The 18183-nt window shown below is 59.4% G+C and overlaps 2 protein-coding genes across 3 annotated transcripts in view; one reads left to right on the top strand and one right to left on the bottom strand.

The window, feature by feature from the left end:
• LOC102458375 (adhesion G protein-coupled receptor E1) overlaps positions 1-18183 on the top strand; it is a 198344-nt gene that overhangs the window by 80170 nt on the left and 99991 nt on the right. The gene's annotated exons all lie outside the window — the stretch shown is intronic.
• The window catches only part of TRIP10 (thyroid hormone receptor interactor 10), a 58780-nt gene that overhangs the window by 15855 nt on the left and 24742 nt on the right, over positions 1-18183 (bottom strand). For both annotated transcript variants that reach the window (XM_075902287.1, XM_075902288.1), the window contains exons 2-8: positions 16061-16176; positions 8130-8186; positions 4260-4407; positions 2395-2457; positions 1813-1917; positions 1032-1160; positions 257-403 (exon numbers count right to left, since the gene is read on the bottom strand). In XM_075902287.1, coding sequence (XP_075758402.1) covers positions 257-403; positions 1032-1160; positions 1813-1917; positions 2395-2457; positions 4260-4407; positions 8130-8186; positions 16061-16176 — 765 coding nt within the window. The remainder of the gene's footprint in view (positions 1-256; positions 404-1031; positions 1161-1812; positions 1918-2394; positions 2458-4259; positions 4408-8129; positions 8187-16060; positions 16177-18183) is intronic.

Below are 18183 nucleotides of genomic sequence, written 5' to 3' on the forward strand. Positions count from 1 at the left end.
TGCATCCAAGCAAAACCTCCCCATGCTGGTCTGGGCCCCCTAGTGGAGGGGAGAGGTTAGCAGCTGGATCCCTCCCCGGGTAGCTCCTCCTATTTTGGGGGCGGGGTAACCTCCTGGCTCCCTATTGGTGGTGGGAGGCTGTGATGGCTGAGTATTTCCCCAGTTAGCTCCTTCCACTGCTGGGGAGGGGCGCTAGAGCAGCCGCCAAAGCACTCGTCCACCCCGGAACACCGTTTAAAGAGACAGCAGCACCCACGTTCTTCTCGTTCACCGAGTCGGCCGCTGTCTTCATGCCGTCCAGGCACTTGCCGATGATGGGCATGACCTGCCGCTCGGTCTCGGAAAAGACGCCGTAGCCTTCCTTGAGCCGCACCGTCCGCCTTTCGTCCATCTCCTGCAGCTTCTGGAGGGCAGAGAGCAGACCTCACTTACAAAGGGGCGCGGCAGCTCAGGGACACAGATCACCCTTGAGGACACTGCAGGAAGGGGGTCCGAGACAGGGAGAATGTTCCAAGGCCTGGAATGACTATGAATTTTATTATTGAAGCCCAGCTCTTCTATGGTGCTTCACTAAGCAGGGCAGTACTATTATCCCCATTTTACATTTGGGGAAACTGAGGCATAGAGCAGGGACATCACTTCACCCAGCAGGCCTGTTGAAGAAGCAGATATAGGACCTGGGGGTCCTTCACGCTGGTCTGGCAAAGTTCGTTTGATTGTTAAAAGGCTGGGGTCGTTTACCTTGCAGAGGAGACACCATTGAAAGCCACACAGTCTCAGGTGGGATTGAGAAAGGAGATAGGACGGGCCCATTCACGTAACACAAAAGCAAAGGGACATTTACTAAAACCGAAAGGTGGCAAATTCTAACAGAGGATTTGTACGTGTGAGTCTTCCCCCCCCCCCCCCCCAAGCCCTTGGGCCAGACAATTCTCCAGTGCTATCAAGACAGTAAGAAAAGAAGGGAAGGAGGGAAAGGAGGCGGGGCTAAGAGTCAATGGGAGGGGCTTAGATGGATGGGCGGAGCTTACGTTGAAGATCTGCGGCATCTCCAGGAAGTAGAACTGGCTCTGGTCACGGTTGAATTTCTGCAGGAAGGAGGCGTACTCGTTCTTGCTCTCCTCCGCCATGTGACTGCGCAGATTGGCCTGCTGCTTCGCCTGCAGGGGTAAGAGGCATCATCACCCCACGCGTCCCAGGCTACGCCCCCTCCCAACAGGGAGCCCAGGGATCAGCCCGGGGAATCCCCTCTATCCAAAGCCCTGCCCTGGCTCCCCATACGCGACAGCAAGCACCCAGGAGGGTCTCGCTCCTGCCTGCTCTTCTCTCTCGTGCCACACAGCTAACTCCTCCCACTCATCGCACCCCGAGAGGAGACGGGGGGCCCCCAGTATCGTGCCAGTGCTGCAGGCAGAGACAGACAGTCCCTGCCCTAGAGAGCTCAGTCTGAACAGCCTCGGGAAGGACTTTTATCCCTATTGTAGAGACAGGGAAACTGAGGCACAGAGCTAATGACGGGCCCACTGGCGCCCGGAGGGGAGTTCCTATGGGCAGAGTCAGGAACCGAAATCTCCCAAGCGCCGTCCTCTTCCTCTAATGCAGCCTCTTCAAACCCGCCTGCTCCGGATGGGCAGAGACCTGCTCCGTAAGGCAGCTCGCAAAACAGACTCCCCCTCGCCCCATGGGCCCCCGGGGTTCCAGGTCTGCTGGGCACTGCCCTGCACGCTCTGAGGGGGCTGCCCTCCCTTCTGCTGGGCCCCCTCCCAAGCCCCCCGTTGGGGGTTGCAGCCGAGGCGACGGCTGCGTCCCAACCTTCTCCACGTCAGCTTTGGTGGCATTGAGGTCCTGGTCGAGCTTCTCGGCCGTCAGCACGGCTTTCTCCGCCTCCCGGCAGTCCCGCTCAAACTTGCGCTTGCTCTGAGGCGGGGCAAGGACAGAGGAGCCAGTTACCTTGCCGGAGAGCACAGCCCCTCCCTCACCAACGGCATTTCGGGGAACCCCCGGGGAAGGGGGGCAGGGGTTCTCCCCCGTTCTAGGGGAGAAAGCTAAGGCTAGAAGTTAAGGGACCTGCTGAATGGGCATGTGGCAGAGCTAGGAAACAAACCCAGAACGCAGGAGTCCCGGCTCCCAGCCTCCCCACTAGAGCCTCAGCCCAGTTTTGCTGCACATGTTCGGGACTTGTGCGGAATAAAGCCCCTTTCATTCTCCTGAAGGCATTTCCTTCCACCAGCTGTTCGGGAAACCCTCTGTGGAGCATACGCTGACCCGTGCAGCTGTGCCTACGCGAACGCCGGCCAAAATGGAAAGGCTTCCCGCAGCTCCAGAGCGCTTGGATCAGGCCCAGCGCGAACACGAACACGATGCAAACAGCTGGCACCCTTCCCCAGGACTCACATTTTCGAGTTGCTTGAAGGAGTTTTCGAGCTGTTGCTGGGCTCGCCGGCCCTCCTGGAAGTGCTGCAAAGAGGAGAAACATCAGAGGAACCTCACGATTGCCAGCCGCCTCGCCGTTCTGCCTGTGTACCGCTCCTAGCGCGGCAAGGGTCGGCCATAAGACGCTCCACCAGCAGGCGAGGCCTGGCGCTGATGGGGCAAATGCATTTTGCGTGGATTGCACTTACAGGAAAGTTCAAGATATATCATAGAATTTTGTATTAATGTGGTTGCAAATGGGAAGTAAAAGAACAGTTTTCCATTTGTAGGATTTCAATGTCAATCATTCATTTTACGGAATAATTACCCCACACGGTACATTTGACTCAGAAATGCGTAAAGCTTCCTTTGCTCTTTCCAGAACTAATTTGAATTATTTTGATTGTGGAGCTATTTCAGGATTCCTCCAATATCCCAAAATAGCTATTCCACATCTTAAGAGCATCAAAATATAATGGGCCCACTACTCCAACGTCCCCGTAAACCTCGTTGCACGAGGGTGAAGGGATGTTTCGGAATAGCGCTTTATTTCGAAATTACCCCGAAATAAGCTACACAATTCGCATAGCTTATTTCGAGGTAAGGGTGCAGTGCAGACACACCTTAACAGTCCAAACGGTCTTTGCACTAAAAGGACAGTTGAATGGGCGACTCGGTTTTAATTTTGTTGGCAAACATTTTTCATGAACTCTAATTGTAATAGTCATGACTTTTTTACCCCCTCGGATAAAAACAAAAATTATTTAAACCTTTCACCCAGCATATTCTGGGGTGAAAAGTAGTGCATTCAGCTAATTTAAAGTGGCAGGATTGTTTATGCAAAGTTTGGTCTCTGTAGGTAATCACAAGGTATAACTTTATTTTGCACAAACAAATCCACAAACTATTAAAAACATATAATAGATGAACAACGTACATCCCCTAGCACCACAGAGCCCCAGCCGCTACTGTAAGCCCCCATGAACAAATTAACCAAGTAGTAGAACATTCTTCATTGCAGCCTGGATTTCCACAAGTGGTTAGAGATTTGGGAAGCGCAAGATGCCTTAAATTGACCCTCGTTTTCAGACAGCACGGAGCACCCTGCCCTTATGAAAAACGCAAGGTCCCTTTAAGAAGTCACCCGCACCTAGCAGTTTGGGGCCCTTCTGAAAGTGCAGGCGGGGAGGAAGAGCCTTCTGCTGTTGGCTATTTAGTAGGTGCATTACGGTAACGCGGTCCAGGCATGCTCTTGACCTCTGATACTTGTACTACAGCAGCGCCCAAACACCGAGTCTCTTCTCTTCTCTCCGCAGCGCTTGCAGATTCAGTTAGCAACTGCGACGCTCCCGCGGCCGGCCACAAGCAAACCCTCCAACATGCTGGTCTCCACTGGTCGGGTGCCTCCCTCGGGGAGGGGATCTGGCTGCAGAGGCTTCAGCCGAGGGGGTGGCAAAGCCGCCCCAAGAGACAGCAGCAGCCTAGGGATTCTTGAGGAGGAATAGGTGGCCCCAGCTCCCGGAGGGCGCGAGGGTCTGTCCTTCCAGTGACCTGGCCTAGATTTAGGCAAAGGACGCAGCATCTGGGGCTGACCCTGGGTCCTGCCACATGCCCTCCGCTATCACGCGAGCTAAAGGCCCCGGTGCATTGCAGCAGTAGTAGGCTGTCTCTGCCAAGGCTAGGCCCTGCAAAGAGGCACGCTTGGCAGGTGCAGGATCCAAATTCTCAAGGCTAAGTGGGGGGACCCCTCCCTCATAGCAAAGGATGCTCAGGGCTAAGCTGGACCCACAGCCCACCCCGCAGACCTCACTAAGCCCTGGACGATAGGGGGGAGGGGGAGGTGTTACCGATTTCCTCTCCTGCTTGAGCTCCTGGGCCTGCTTGGAGAGCTCCACACAGATCTGCGTCATCAGGTTCTCCGCCACCACCTCCCTCTGGCCAGCAAAGTCATTGAGCTCCTTCACCACCTGCAGGAAGGCCTGGTACTGGCAGAACCTGGAGCAGGGGCAGAGTTAAGGGTGAACGGCAAGGTCACGCTCAGGTCGCTGGTGCACCACCCCGGCGCCTCCAAACTCTGTCTCCCAGTCAGCTGTTTTAAAAGCCGCCCTGAACAGAGTGGATCAGAACCGGCTTCCGGCCAGTCCAGGAGCCCAGCTCCAGCAGACACACAGGGCTGCTCCTCCGCGCAGCACAGCCACCTGTGGGGGGACTCCCTGGCCTGCAGGAGGTCACCGATTCAAGGTCAGAAACTTCAGACAACGGAGGATTCCCCCTGGGCGTCGGTCCGAGAGTCAATCTATGGCTGGGTCTATTTAGCATCAGCTTCTGACTGCCAGACCTGGGTCCGGCCTTCCCCTCTTCACAGTCCAGACAGTCCCCGAGTTACGTACCGAACACTTGGTCGTAACTCGATCTGTTCGCGAGTCGGACTCCATTCGTTTCAATGTGACCGCGCTGTTCGTAAGCACAGATCGCACGGTCGGAACTCGGGGACCGGCTGTAATGCGCTTAATGGGAGGTGAGGCGTTAAGTACCAACGGTCGTTAAGTCGACGCGTTCGTAACTCAGGGACCACCTGTACTTCTAGGGGGGCCTCCTTCCCCCATGTGGCCCTTAAAATAATCCTTGTGCTTCATTCTGGACTCGCTAGAGCAGGGGTCTCCAACCTTTCTAAGCACAAGATCACTTTTGGAATTTAAGTGCAATCCAGGATCTACCCCAAACCCGAACACCTTGGCCCCGCCTCCTCCACCCTTCCCCCCTCATTCAGGCAGCGGGCTGGGAGACGCAGGCTCTGATCTTGGGCTACAGGATTTGGAGTGTGGGAGGGGCTCTGAGCTGAGGGAGTTGAGGTGCAGGAGGGGGTTCAAGGTGCAGGCTCTGGGAGGGAGTGTTGGTGCAGGTGGGGGGGGGGGGAATTCAGGCTAGGACAGGAGTTTGGGACCCAGGAGGGGTTCAGGATCGGGGCCCAGAATGCAGACTCCAGTTGGGCACCGCTTACCACAGGTGGTTTCTGGATGGAGGTGCAGTGGGGCTAAGACAGGCTCACCCCTACCCTGGCCCCTGCATCACTCCCAAAAGCAGCCAGCAAACTTTCTTCACTCCCGGCCCCCCTCTGCTCTGTGGAGATGGGAAAGTGGGGAGGGGGAGAAGGGCACCCAGGTATCAGCACCCCCTCCTCTTCCCATGCCTTGCACAGCAAGCAGGAGGCTCCCAGAGGGCAGCTCCAAGGCAGAGGGCAGGAGCAGCACGGCAGTGCTGAGAGGGGCAGCAAAGTGCCAGCACTTAGCCTCCTGGCCAAACGGATCAGGATCGCCCGGCAGAGGCTGAGAGATCTACCAGTCGATCCCGATCCCGATCGACAGGGTGGTGACCACTGCGCTAGGAGCTGCTTTAGAGGATGGTGCAAGAATCTCTCAACTCGTGCAGGAGAAGCTAGCCTGCTCCCAGGGGGAGAGGTCTCCTGGCTCCCAGCATTTAGCAGCTGGGGTTTATGCTTTGGAGCATGAGGGGTTCCTCTCTCTCCCTAAACATTTGGGTGGTTTTTTCAAGCTTATTATTCTCCCTCTGGATTTTCTTGGTATTTAATTAAGTGCCCACTTCTCCTTTTCAGCCTACTCAACGCTCCACCCCATAGAAACCTGGTGGCAGGGAGTCCCGCAGGCTACATAACAACGTTTCTCTGTTGCCTGTTTTAAAATACATTGAACAAAAATCCCCTTGTTCTTGGATCACGAGGCAAGGAGGACAGAAATCCCCTTGAGCCAGACCAGAGCCTTATCCGAGCCTTGGGATGGGTTTAGAGTGGGGGGAGTCAATAGGCCGACTGTGCGCCACATCCCAATCGCCAGGCGTGTTCGATTAGCGCAAAAATCTTTTCACGGGCTTATCGTTACGACACGGAAAAGGTTTCTCCGGAGCCTGGACCCTGACAACCCGCGGACTTGGGTGGCATAGAAACTAGATCCAAAGCCTCCAAGACTAGAGGATTTCCAAACCCAGAACCTGGCTAACTCCCCCCCCACCCCCTTTCTCTCTCCGCTCCCCCGGGGAGTTCTCCAACTGGCCAGCAGGGGGTGCAGGCTACCTAGCAGCTCTATTAACACCCACCACCTCCTCCCCCAGCACCACAATGCAGAGGTGAGGGGGGCTGGAAACCAAGCAGCCCCCGCCCACCTCCTCTGGAGAGGCGGCTGCTCCGGCAGGCTGCGACGGCGTGGTGAGGGAGCCGGGACCTGCCACGGCCACATGGTGGTGGGGAGGACGTGGCCTGCTCCAGTGGCAGGGGGCAGCTGGGGCCAGAACAGGACTTGCTGCATGGTGGGGCTGGGGGGAGAGACTGCTCCGGCATCCAGGAACAGGACCTGCAGGTGGGGGGCGGGGGTCTGCTCGGACAGCTGGGATCGTATCTGTGTCTGAATAAGTTGCGTGCAACAGTCCAAACCAGGGCGCACGACCTCAATTATTGGCGCACAAGCCAAAACTCACTCCGTGCACCGTTGGAAAATCTTAGAGGGAACCCTGGTCGCAGGGTTCTCCCGGCCACTTACAGGGGATGTCCAATGTCTCTGCACCTGTTCAGAAGGAACAGGCCAGTCGTGGTGCTGACAGCAGAGCAGAGGGTTAAATCAGGGCGTCTGTCGGGCTGACCCAGCCTGAAGGCCTGGATCACAGTCACCTGCTCCAGTGAGTCGACTGGCAAGCGAAACCTTCGGGCAAATCTCCTGAAAACAGCTGATCTCTGCCCCCCCCCCCTAACGAGGGGGCAAATTCTACCACAACGGGCTTCCTTGCAGTTCGGATCGGAACCAAAAGGATGGAGGGTCAGTACCAGGAGATCAAATCCAACGGGCCAACACGCCCGACATTTCAGGTGTTGGGCTGTGAGGTTCCAGCCCATCTCTGCCCCGCACACGAGTCATGGCCCTGGTGCGAGAATACGACGACTCGCCTGACTGCACCCGTCCAGGAGTCCGAGAGCACCAGCACTAGCTGCAGCAGAAAGTGTAAGAATCCTGCCATGTCAGACCTGGATGCCCCCCGCACTACGCCCCATCCTAGCCTCTAACTAGGCTTAAATCCCAGTGCTTGTAGTTTAGCAGCTCTTCCAGAATAGCCATTAGCAATAATTAGCATCACTCTGGATATCCCTGCTCTTCACACAAGTGTCCAATCCCTTTTTGGAACAGACTAAGCTCCTGGTTTCAACTACTTCCTGTGGCAAGGAGTTCCAAAGGGTAACATTCTCTGGCCTTTTATGTATGCCAGCTAGAGGACAATGCTTCCTTCTGGCTTTTAGATCTACTAAAGACTCCCAAAGGGTTGCAATTCATAGCGATGAAGGCCAGAGGGGCTAGGTTGTCATCTCCTCTGACCTCGTGGGGGGCACAGAGCAGAGAATTTCTCGCAAATTCCCCCTGCGCTGAGCCTGATAGCTTGTGTTAGACTTGCAGAAAGGCAACCAGCCTGGATTTGAAGGTCAAAGGATGCAGAATCCATCACTCTCTGGGGAGTTTGGTCCAGTGGTTTCTCACCAGACCTTATTTCTCAGACTCCGATACGGAGGGCTGGCAGCGAACCCATCCCCTGCTACACGGGGGCAGGATCGTTGACAACCAGGCAGATCGTTACCCAACATGCCCTTCCAAACACCCAGTTTCTCATCCTGCCCCTCTCCACTCGTTCCAGAAGAGAACGAGCCAGACAGAGCCACTTACTTGGATTCCGGATCTTCTCTCGTGTTTCGTTTTGGCAGATACTTTTTCACCAGATTCCTGCAAACGAGAAGGAAAACTCATGTGAGTGGAGGTTTCCTGGGAACAAGGACAGGTAGGGAAGACTGCAAGGGGTTACCAGCTGTGGAGAGGCTGTCAGGCAGGAAGGCCCCTTTCCCTTTGTTTCCCTGCATAGAAACCATCGCAAGAAGTCAGGAAACCCCCAAGTCCTAGCACCAGAAATTTACCAGCCCTACCCCAAGGATGGAAAAGCTGTGGCCTTTGGGAGAAAGCGTGCCCCCTGCCCCAAAGTGTTTGGGCCAATGGCGCGAGGGGGAACTGAGACAGGGAAAGAGAAAGTGACTCGCCCAGGGTCCCCGGCAAAGCTGGGAACAGAATCGGCCCTGCCAAGCCCTGGTCCAGGGTCTCAGCCACTGGATTCTGCTGGAAGCCCTTGGGAGTCCATGTCCGTCTGGTACCTGAGTGCCCCATAACCGGTCAGACTTCGCCACACAGCCCATCAGGTAGGGATATTCTTCCCCTTTCACAGACAGGAAGACTGAGGCAAAGAGACGCAGCAAGCCCGGATCACATAGTGAGCCCGTGGCAAAGTTGGGAAGAACCCAGCAGTACAGCCTAGTAGCAAGAGCAGGCCACCGGGAGCCAGGACTCCTGGGTTCCGTTCTCTGTTCTGGGAGGAGCGGTGCCTAGTGGCTTCAGCAGCTGGGGCGGGGCATCGGGACATCTGGGTTCTACTCCCAGCTCACAAGAGAAGATTCTGGATTTCCAATTTCCCCCACTGCTGTAGCCACTTGCGACAGGGCATCTGCCCCACGCCGGCCCCGGTTAAACCCAAGCCTGGGAGAGGGCTGGTGAACCAGCAGATGCAGCAAATAGCAGCCAACGAGGGCCCGGCTGGGGCTGTATGAATAGGGACTCCTGGGGGTGGAGAATGGGGGGGCAGGAACGACACGCTCTTGCTTCGGCAGGCTGGAGAGGGCACCCAAGATAGAGCAGAGCTGGGGAAGCTCTGGCCAGGCAAACTCCCAGGCTGAGGCCTCATTCCCAAGGCCTGGAGGTAGCAGGGGGCAGGTCGGTGCCAATGAGGAGCGGCCACGTCAGACAGCAGTTGGCCTGAGGCAGGGGCGAGATGACGACCGGCAGTGGGCCACTGAGGCAAGGTGGGGGGTGGGGCTCCCTGGGAGGGCAGGACCCCAGAGTGCCGGGGCCGTGCCGCGAGGAAAAGGGCACCTGGACAGGGAGGGACACGGGGCAGGGAAGCCGGGCAGCAGAAGGCAGTCGAGGCTGAAGAGATAATTCCTGAGGCGGCCAGCAGGAGGCGCCACCGAGGTGTGTCCCGACCCTACTGCACCACCAGGAGGAACCCCAGCAAGTCTGGACGCCCCATCTCCCACCGCGCCAGCCAGCAGAGAAGACAACCCAAATCTCCCTGGGGACAGTGGATGGAGGGGGCATCACGGGAACGAAAAACCCCCTTTTCATCTGCGAAGGCACCAGCGCTTGGGGGGCGGGGGGATTTCACCGCATGGCGCAGCACGGGCTGTGCCCTGGTCGAACAGCTGGGCAAAAACAGAAGAGAAACCAAAAGCTCTTCCGGGCGGCCCTTGGAGAGCCCCCGGGGGCGGAGGGACAGACCGACGTGCAGCCTGGATCCAGGGAGAGGGAAACTCCTGCATTGAAAACCGCTGGGCTCAGACTTCTCGGCCACGCGCCGGCTCTTCCTGTGAGCCACCGTGGGCCGGCGACATCTGCAGAGCCAGCCCAGATGGGGCGCTTCCTTCCTCCCTCTAAATATAGGGCAGGGCCTTCCAATCGGCCTGCGGCAAAGATCTGCTTAGCACCAGGGCCTGGCACTTGCCCGCAGCATGAGCGGACGCGGCCTCCCCTTAAAGGGACAGGACCAGGCGGCTCCTTTCACCGCCCCATTGGCGTCCCCTCTGGGACGGGAGCCCGGGGCTGCGGCGGAGGAATCCCCAGCCTGCCCCAAAGGGAAGGACTCTACACAGAGGAGGAGCCAGGATTCACAGCCCCCGAGGGCCAGGGTGGGGCCGCCGGGATCCAGATGCTGCCAGCGAGCCGTGGCCCCACCCCCAGCTTCACTGGAGCGCACGCTGCACAGACCACAGGATCCAGCGTGCCAGGTCTGCACCAGGATTCACAGGCAGCCTCGACAATGGCCAGGATCCATGCCCCGCGCCACCCTGGCTCACACCAAGCCCCAAGTGCGGGTCAGCTCTGAGAAGAGGCATTTTCTGCCCCACCAGCCCCACCCCTGTGATCTGAGGGCCCGGAGGCCCAGTGCCTCTGGGGGGCCCTTTGGAAGGGCTTCCCTGAAGGGCACAGAGCATGGCACAGCTTAAGGGTAAAGCACAGAGCTGGGAGCCAGGACCTTGGTCTGAGTCCTGGGCTCCGTGCCTCAGTTTCCCTTCAGCCCTTCATCTGTTTAGACCATGAGCTCCTCAGGGCAGGGACTCTGAGGCACCCTGTCCAATGGCTGGACAGTGGCTCCTCCCAAGGGGGCGGGGGGGGGGGGGAGAGTCTCCTAAGACCTCCCTTTAATCCCATTGCTTTCCATGGAGACAGGTTCCATGCTGGAGGGGTAGGGGGGAGGACGAGGGAGACAGCCCACAATGCACAGCACAAGCTGGAAGTGACGGTGGGGTAAGGCTTTAAAGGAACAGACCATCTGTTCCACCCCCACCGGGCTCCAAGCATCTTGAACAATGCAGCACATCACCCACAAGTCTCAAAGCACTTTTGCAGATGGAGAAATCACAGCCCAAGCCCTGGCACATTCCCCGACAGACCGCCCAGCCTGCTACTGTGGCACCAGCCGTCATGTATTCCAGCTACAAGGGCCCGCCTTGTGCCCAGAATCTGAGGGGCTAGGCAAGACAGAGGTTCACAGGGGAAACTGAGGCAGAGAGCAGGGGCTTAAGGTCACTAAACCGGGGAGGGGCAGAGCACAGAATAGAACCCAGCTCTACCCCCTAGGAAACACTGCCTCTGCTGGCTGGTCGGTTCAGGACAGTCCTCTCTGCCCCCAGATGGAGAATTCCCTGGCAGGAACCCCCGAGACTCTTGTGCATGATGAAGTCGTCTTAGGAACCAGACGAACAGGCAGCCAGGGAGAGGGCCAGGCAGCCCTGGTTTCGCTCGCAAGTTCAGACAGCTCCTCCCGAGAGCTGGGAGTTCCCTAACCAGGAAAGAAAGACGAAGCCTGCGAGACGAGAGAAAGAAAAAACCTGACATCCGGGAAGCACCTTGCAAGCGAACCCCCACCTGCCGCTCTGCTGTTTGCGCCGTTCCCCGCCAGACAGCACGCAGCAGGGCTGGCCACGATCCCAGGATCCTGCCAGACGCTGCCTCTCCCGGGTTCGTCTGCCGCTCGTTAGTCATGAGCTGGGGGCGGGCTGCTCCCACGCAAACTCTTGTCCCCTCGCCCGGAGAGCAGCCTGGCACTGGAAACCCAACACCCTTCCCATGGGGTTTTTCTTTTAAGAGACACTTCCTGGCTCCGGTCCAGGCTGTTATCCGCGGCCTCCAGGGCTTGGCCTTTCCATTTTAACGCCATCTCCAAGAAGAGCTGCTTTTGCAGGCACCTGCTGCCAGGTGCTGAAACTTTCCTGAAACGTGCTGAGAGTCGCAAGCCTCAAATGACCTGAGCAGGGGAATTAGGCCTTGCGCACAGGCCGGGGGGGGGGGGGGGGAGGAGTGAGGGGGAGGGAGAGCTGTCCCACGGATTTAAAAGGGCTCTGGTCTCTTTAAATCACCATCAGAGCCCAGGCGGGGCTGAAGGATCAAGAGGAGGCTATCCTTCAGCCCCGCCCCTTCTGCCTGAGGCTCCGCCCCTTCCAAGAGCACAGAGCCAGGCGCTCCCTCTCCCACCATGCCCGGGGGTCTGGCAAGTCTGTGAGCCCCCCTGCTTGGGGGGGGGGGGGGGGGCGGGGCAGCACCACCCAGCTCTGCAGGTGTGTATCAAAAAGCCTGTTTATCAGGGCCCCGTGGCCCCGTTTAGACAGGTGCAGTGGCGGGGTGGGTCTTGGCTCTCTTGTTGGTACGCGTCCAAGGACGGGGCCAGGCTGGAGAAAGACCCTTCGACCCCTCAAGGGCAGGAGGCGAGTCATTGCTGTGCCTAAGATCTTCCACAGGGCCTTTTTTAAAACCCGTGGGACGATTACCCCTTTAAAGGGCCAGCGACCATTTCAAAGTCCTGTTCCCTGGGCCGGGTGGAGCCCCCCAACCAGCCACCTCCAGCTAGGGCAGGGGACCCGAATGTGCAAGTGACACACCAGAGGGAAAGTGACCCGTCTACGGCTCCCTGCTGAAAGAGGCATGAAAATAGGGAACCGACCAGAGAGCAGCCCTTGTGGTTTGCATAATGAGTCATCACCGTGCACCACAACCAGGGAGGGAGTGGAGAGGGGGGGCGGGATTTTATCTTTAACGCTTTATGAATGTATTGTCCCTGCAGTAACAAAAGGTGGGGTGGGGTGGGGGGAGCGCATCCGTGTCCATCGCTCTCTGCTGGATGGAAGAGGAATGACTCACTGTGTGTCATAGGCCCCGTACTGCTAACCACGATTCTTCCAGGGGAACAAAAGCGGTGCGCGTGGGGGTCTATCCTGGGGGCTGCAATCTGTCTTACTAAAGGCTTTACCTAAAGGCCCTGCCCCTTAACCACAATGTGGTGCGCTCACAGGGCAGGACAATGCTGTTCTCCTCTTTTCCAGGCCCAGTCACCAAGGGCCAGATTTCTCTAGGTATTTAGGTACCTGATTCCTGTTGATTTCAGTAGGAACGAGGCATCCTAAGTATCTTGAAAAATCTGTCCTTAAGTGTCTCCAGCCCCCGGGATCCGAACACCCGCGTCCTCGTCAACTCTAACAGGAGGGGGCATCCAGCACCCACCCCGCACCAGCTTGGCAGCATTCCCCTTTCACCCTCTGGGCTCCGCGCCTGGGTGGGCCCGGCTCAGCCGCTCCCCTCACGGGGCCCGTGCGCAGACGAACCCTCCCCTGTTCACTCGAGCCAGCCGGCTCAAAATAGGGCAGAGGCTAAAGCCGGCGCGAGCACGTCATGGGGGGAGGGGGGGGGAGGTTGCAGCCGAGGAGGTCAGAGCCGGCCCATCCAAAGGACAGTTCGGGGCAGCAGCCCCAGGCTCCGCAGCAGCTGCCTCAACTCTCCTATGGACGGGACCCAAGAGATTACCAGGGGCCTGGTGCAGGGCAGCCGTAGCAGCAAGGAACTAGCCCCCCACACCACCACCCCTCAAGGAGGGGGTGGGGGCTTTGGCAGCCTGCTCCGCCCATTGCGCTCCGCTTCTCCACGGCAGCGGGAAGGGGAGCATCCCAGCCCCACAACCCCTGCCCCTGATAATCCCCTATCTTGCACTGGGTGGGCAAAGGGGGCAGAACAGGGGCAGGGTTTGGGGGAAGGGATGGAGCGGGGGCAGGGCAGGACTTGCGATAGTGGGGCAGGTTGCCCCAGGCCCCAAGGGAGCTGCCCCAAGCCTCACCCCCTCCCCACCCCCCGGAATGGCCCTGCCACAGGCCAGTGCCCCAAGAGACTGCTACTCCTCCAATGTCCCCCCCCAGCCCTCCACAAAAGGGCTGCCAAACTGTCCCAGGGCATGCTGGGAAGGGAGTCAAAGGGGCCCATGTTTCTTGAGCCGAGATGGACCCCTGGCAGCCCAGAAGCAGGGGCAGCAGCGAATACTGAAGGGGTCAGGTCCCTGATACCGAGGGATTGGAATGGCTCAGGAAACTGGAGGCGCACACCCCATCCAGGTCTTACTACAGCTCAATGAAAACCAGGGACACAGCGACTCCGAAAAGGCCACGGCAGCTGGACACGAGCTCCCAGCGGGACGCTGTGGCCAAAAGGGTTAAAGCCACCGTCGGGGGTGCGAACAGGGGAATTGCAAGTAGGGAAACAGGCGATTTTCTCTCTGTATCTGGCCCTGACGTGGCCACGGCTGGAATCGAGCCTCCAGTTCAGGCGGGAGGCTGAGAAACTGGAGCGGGGTCAGAGAAGAGCCACGAGAAGGATCACCGAGGTGGAAAACCGCCCAGAGAGCGAGACCCCCAAGGAGTCAAGCTTCTCTGTGCAACAACGAGAAGGAAGGTGCTGGGGTGACAAACACCGCCTGAGTGTGCCTACCCGGGGGACAAAGGGTTAAAATAAGGGGCAATTCGCTCTGGCGGAGGAAGGTCTGACACAATCCAGAACCTAGGAAATGAAGTGAGACAAAAAGCAGCGAGTAACTGAGCATGGACAACAGCCTGCCGAGGGGCGCCGGGGGATTCTCCGTAACCAAGTTTTTAAGTTAAGGTTGGATGCTTTTCTAAAAGCTCTGCTCTGGGAATCGTTTCAGGGCAGGTCTCTCGCCTGTGCTGTCCAGCTCAGACAAGATGGTCGCCATCAATGCTCCCGGTATTTTCTTCCATCCATGTGCAGAATAAATTTTGTTCTGTGCACCAAGGCATGTGCAGATGTGCACCACCTGTAAAAACAGGCTGCCGGCTGGGGGCACTGTACTAATCCGTGGGGCGGCTCCTGAATCCCTTGGTGGGGTTGCCCAAGTGCAGTTTATAGGAAACGCAAAGGTCTCATCTGGCCTGGGAACCGATGAATCTCAAGAGGGAAAAGGCGCAGCTTAGCCTGCCGCTGCCCATGCTGGGCCCCGGGAGAAACAGGTGCCCATCACCACGGTGTCAGGGAGGCAGCGAGCATACATGCGCCTGCTTTGTGGTTAGGCAGAAATGCGTTTCCAGGGCAGGCCAGAGCAGAGCCACAAGCCACTCCCCGCAGGCCCGGCCCGGGGCCCAGCATAGAATCATTGGGAGCAGCCAGCCAACAACCCAGCCAAAGTCAAAAACACTTGGCCGGCAACTCCCGAAGCCCTTGGCTCATCTGTATTCCAGGCTGGAAATCAAGAGGGGGCCTGGCTGCCGGGCTAGGACCTGTCTTTGCAGGGGGTGGAAACTCTGAGTGGCCGTGTGAAGCCTTCGCTCCCCGCATGGCTATGCCAAGCGCAGCTCTTGGAGCACGAGGCAGAGGTGACGCATGGAGGGCCCCCTCCCGGCCCCCAGCTTCCCTCCTCAGCGGGCACCACACAGGCCAACGTGGGCTGAGAAGCACTAGCCCAGCCAGGTGCCCGCACACCACTTGGTCTCTCTCACACGGGCAGGGGGCGGGGGGAGCGGGGCGGGGGGGGGAGGGTCGGGCCTTCCTGCCAGCCAGCGCCCTGCAACGACAACGGGACACGCGCAGGGCCGGCCCCCCGGCTTCGAGCCCCGCCTGCCCTGCCTCCGTCCCCTGCTCAGAGCGGACGCTGCAGGGAGCACGTGTCTCATTTTGCCCACTTGTGCCAAAGCCACGTGGGCAGCCAGGACGGGACCGAAATCAGGGACTGTCCCGGCCAAAAATGGGAGATACGGTAACCCTCAGCAGCGGCCTTCTGCCGCCTGCGCCTTCTTTGCCGCGTCCTCGCTGGGGAGAGGGAGGCAGACAGGATATGTCTAAGCCCCCGTGGCTAGCGACTCCGGCACCGGGGCTAGATCGCAGCAGACACGATCCGGCTCAGGCTGGACTCCGGTACCCCCATTTCACAGCCAGAGAAACGACACTGAGTGACTTTAGCCTGCGGCTTGAGTCAGCAGACACGGGCCAATTGCAGGGGGGCTTGCTCCAACCACCAGACCCAACTCTTTTCCCGCAGCTGGGAAGAAAAGCTAGGAGCCCTCTGGGACCCAGCTCCTGGCTTTAACCACTAGCCCACAGGCCCCTCCAAAGGCAGGGAACAGGGCCCAGGAATCCTGCCCTGCCCTGACTCCGGGAAGGAGCCCATCTGACCACTAGGCCCTGCTGCCATAAGCGGCACTTCTGGCCTCCGCCCCCTGCCCTCCTACCTGAGCTGCTTGGCGTAGGCCTGCTCGATCTCCGTCCGCTCCTTCACGAACTTCACATACTTCTCCAGCAGGTCCAGCCCCCATTGGGTGTGGCGCTCTATGGTGTCAAACTGGTCCTGGGGGGGGGGGCGGGGGGGGGAGGCGTCAGCAACACAGCTGCAAATGACATGTCGTGCCTGCGCCCAGCCACCCACTCGGCTGTAGCTCCCCCCTCCAACCCGCCGTGCCCCCCACAACCTCCCCCACCTTCTGCCCTGATCCGCGGGCTCAATCTCCTGTCGTTGCACAAATGCCCCCCCCATATCAGAGGCCCCCCCACCTCCTTGGTACAGCCACTCCCCCCCCCCCCCGGCTCTCTCTCCAACCTGCCAGCAAGCCCCTTACAGGGCAAGGCACCAGGAAAGCACAACGGTCCCCCCATACATCCCCCCACTCCTGCCCCAAACTCCAGCCTGCCTGCCCTATCCACAACCCCAACCCCCCCCCCCGTCTCCAAAACCCCAGCGCTGCAACAGCCCCGCGCCTTCCCCTCCAGATCCGCCATCCCCCAGACCCCCAAGCTCCCTGCAGGCTCCCCAGCCCCGCATTCCCTAGTGCCCGCCCCACACTCAGCGCTCCCGGGCAGCTGCCCGACATGCCAGTCTTCTCCTAGCACCCCCATGGGCCTGCCCCACTGGCCGGCAGCCAAGCCCCCCGCAAGGGGCCTCATTCAGAGCTCGCCCGGGCGAGGGGGGGTTCTAAACCCAGCCACACAATGCGGCCTTGTCCAGGAGAGCAGACCGGCCAGGGCCCAGGCAGGTTTCACATGGCGATCGGATTCCCCCGCCCACGGCTCTTCCGGGCAAGGGGGAATCCCGGGCAGCGGATCTGTGCCCTTCCCACCCTGCTCCCGCTGCCCAATCAAAGAGCATCCTCAGCCCCGCCGGGCCTCCATACCGGGCCCTGATGCCCGGTCCCTGTCACCCCCCCGGTCTCTTCTCCGTGCCCTCAGCCCTCCCCCTCCGCAGCTCAGCTCAGCCCCTCAGACATGGTCTGTGATGGGATCGGAGCCAGCCCCAGTGCACACAGGGACCCTACACCCTCCCCCCGCACTCCAACGCAGGGCAAAAAGCTGCCCGGTCACGTGCCCTGGTTTCCCAATCCCGCGTGGGCAAGGACCCGGTGTCGGCCGGAGAGGAAGCCTCCAGAGCTTCATGAGCAGCAAGGTGTGACGGTCAACACAACGGCAACGCAGCCCCCAGCCCTAGGGAACAGGCAAACCCTCGTGCCCCACAGCCAGCCTCCGACAGGGGTCAGGAGGACGACAGCCCCGTGTGGGAACCTGCCCCCAACGGGCTCCCGCGGAGCTTCTCGCGCCGCCTGACACAGCGGACGCAGGCCCCTGCCTGAGACGGGATGCCGGGTTAGGCAGGGCCCTGCTGTGAGCCCACGTGACAATTCATACACAGACATCCCCCGGCCTCGTCATTTCGCCCGGCGTCTTATGGCTGCGCCCAGGGCAGCGGTGCCAGATCCTGCTGGTCTCCTACCAGTATTTCTGAGGGGGGGGACGGGACACACGCGCTCTCTCTGCCAAGCCAAGCGCCGCTACGGTGCCACCACCCCGCAGAGTCTAGGTACGCCCACGGAGTGAGCAAAACCCCCTTATCCCAGTGACGCCAATCCTGCGGCCCACCGAGACGGCGAAGGGCCCCTCCTGCGGCCCCCTCACTCGCCTCGAGGCCCAACCCAAGCCCCAGGGAGCCAGGCCCCTGCCCGAAAATCGAGATCCAGCAGCGGATTGAGAGTTCATGGGGCCCTCTGCTCCGCCGCCTTGACCCAGCCAAGACAAAGACCGTTCTCTCTTCCCGCCCTGCCCGAGGAGAAGCAAGGAGAGGGAAATGAAAATGAAGGGAGGGGCTCGGATTGGTTTTGTAGCCCCCCCCCCCACACAGACCACTAGGAAATTGCTGAAGGCCTCGCGTGGACCACGCCATGATCTTTCCGAATATTGTTTGCACCGTTAGCCGTTGTACAGTGCGTTGGATAAGAGCGCTGTGTAAAAAAAACACAAGTTTCCACGGCTGCGGGGACAGCGTCAAGGGCCGCTGAGGCCCTGCGCTGGCTGGCCCGGAGCAGTGGGC

This window comes from Pelodiscus sinensis, chromosome 19 (genome assembly GCF_049634645.1).
Source record: "Pelodiscus sinensis isolate JC-2024 chromosome 19, ASM4963464v1, whole genome shotgun sequence".
Taxonomy (NCBI): Eukaryota; Metazoa; Chordata; order Testudines; family Trionychidae; genus Pelodiscus; species Pelodiscus sinensis.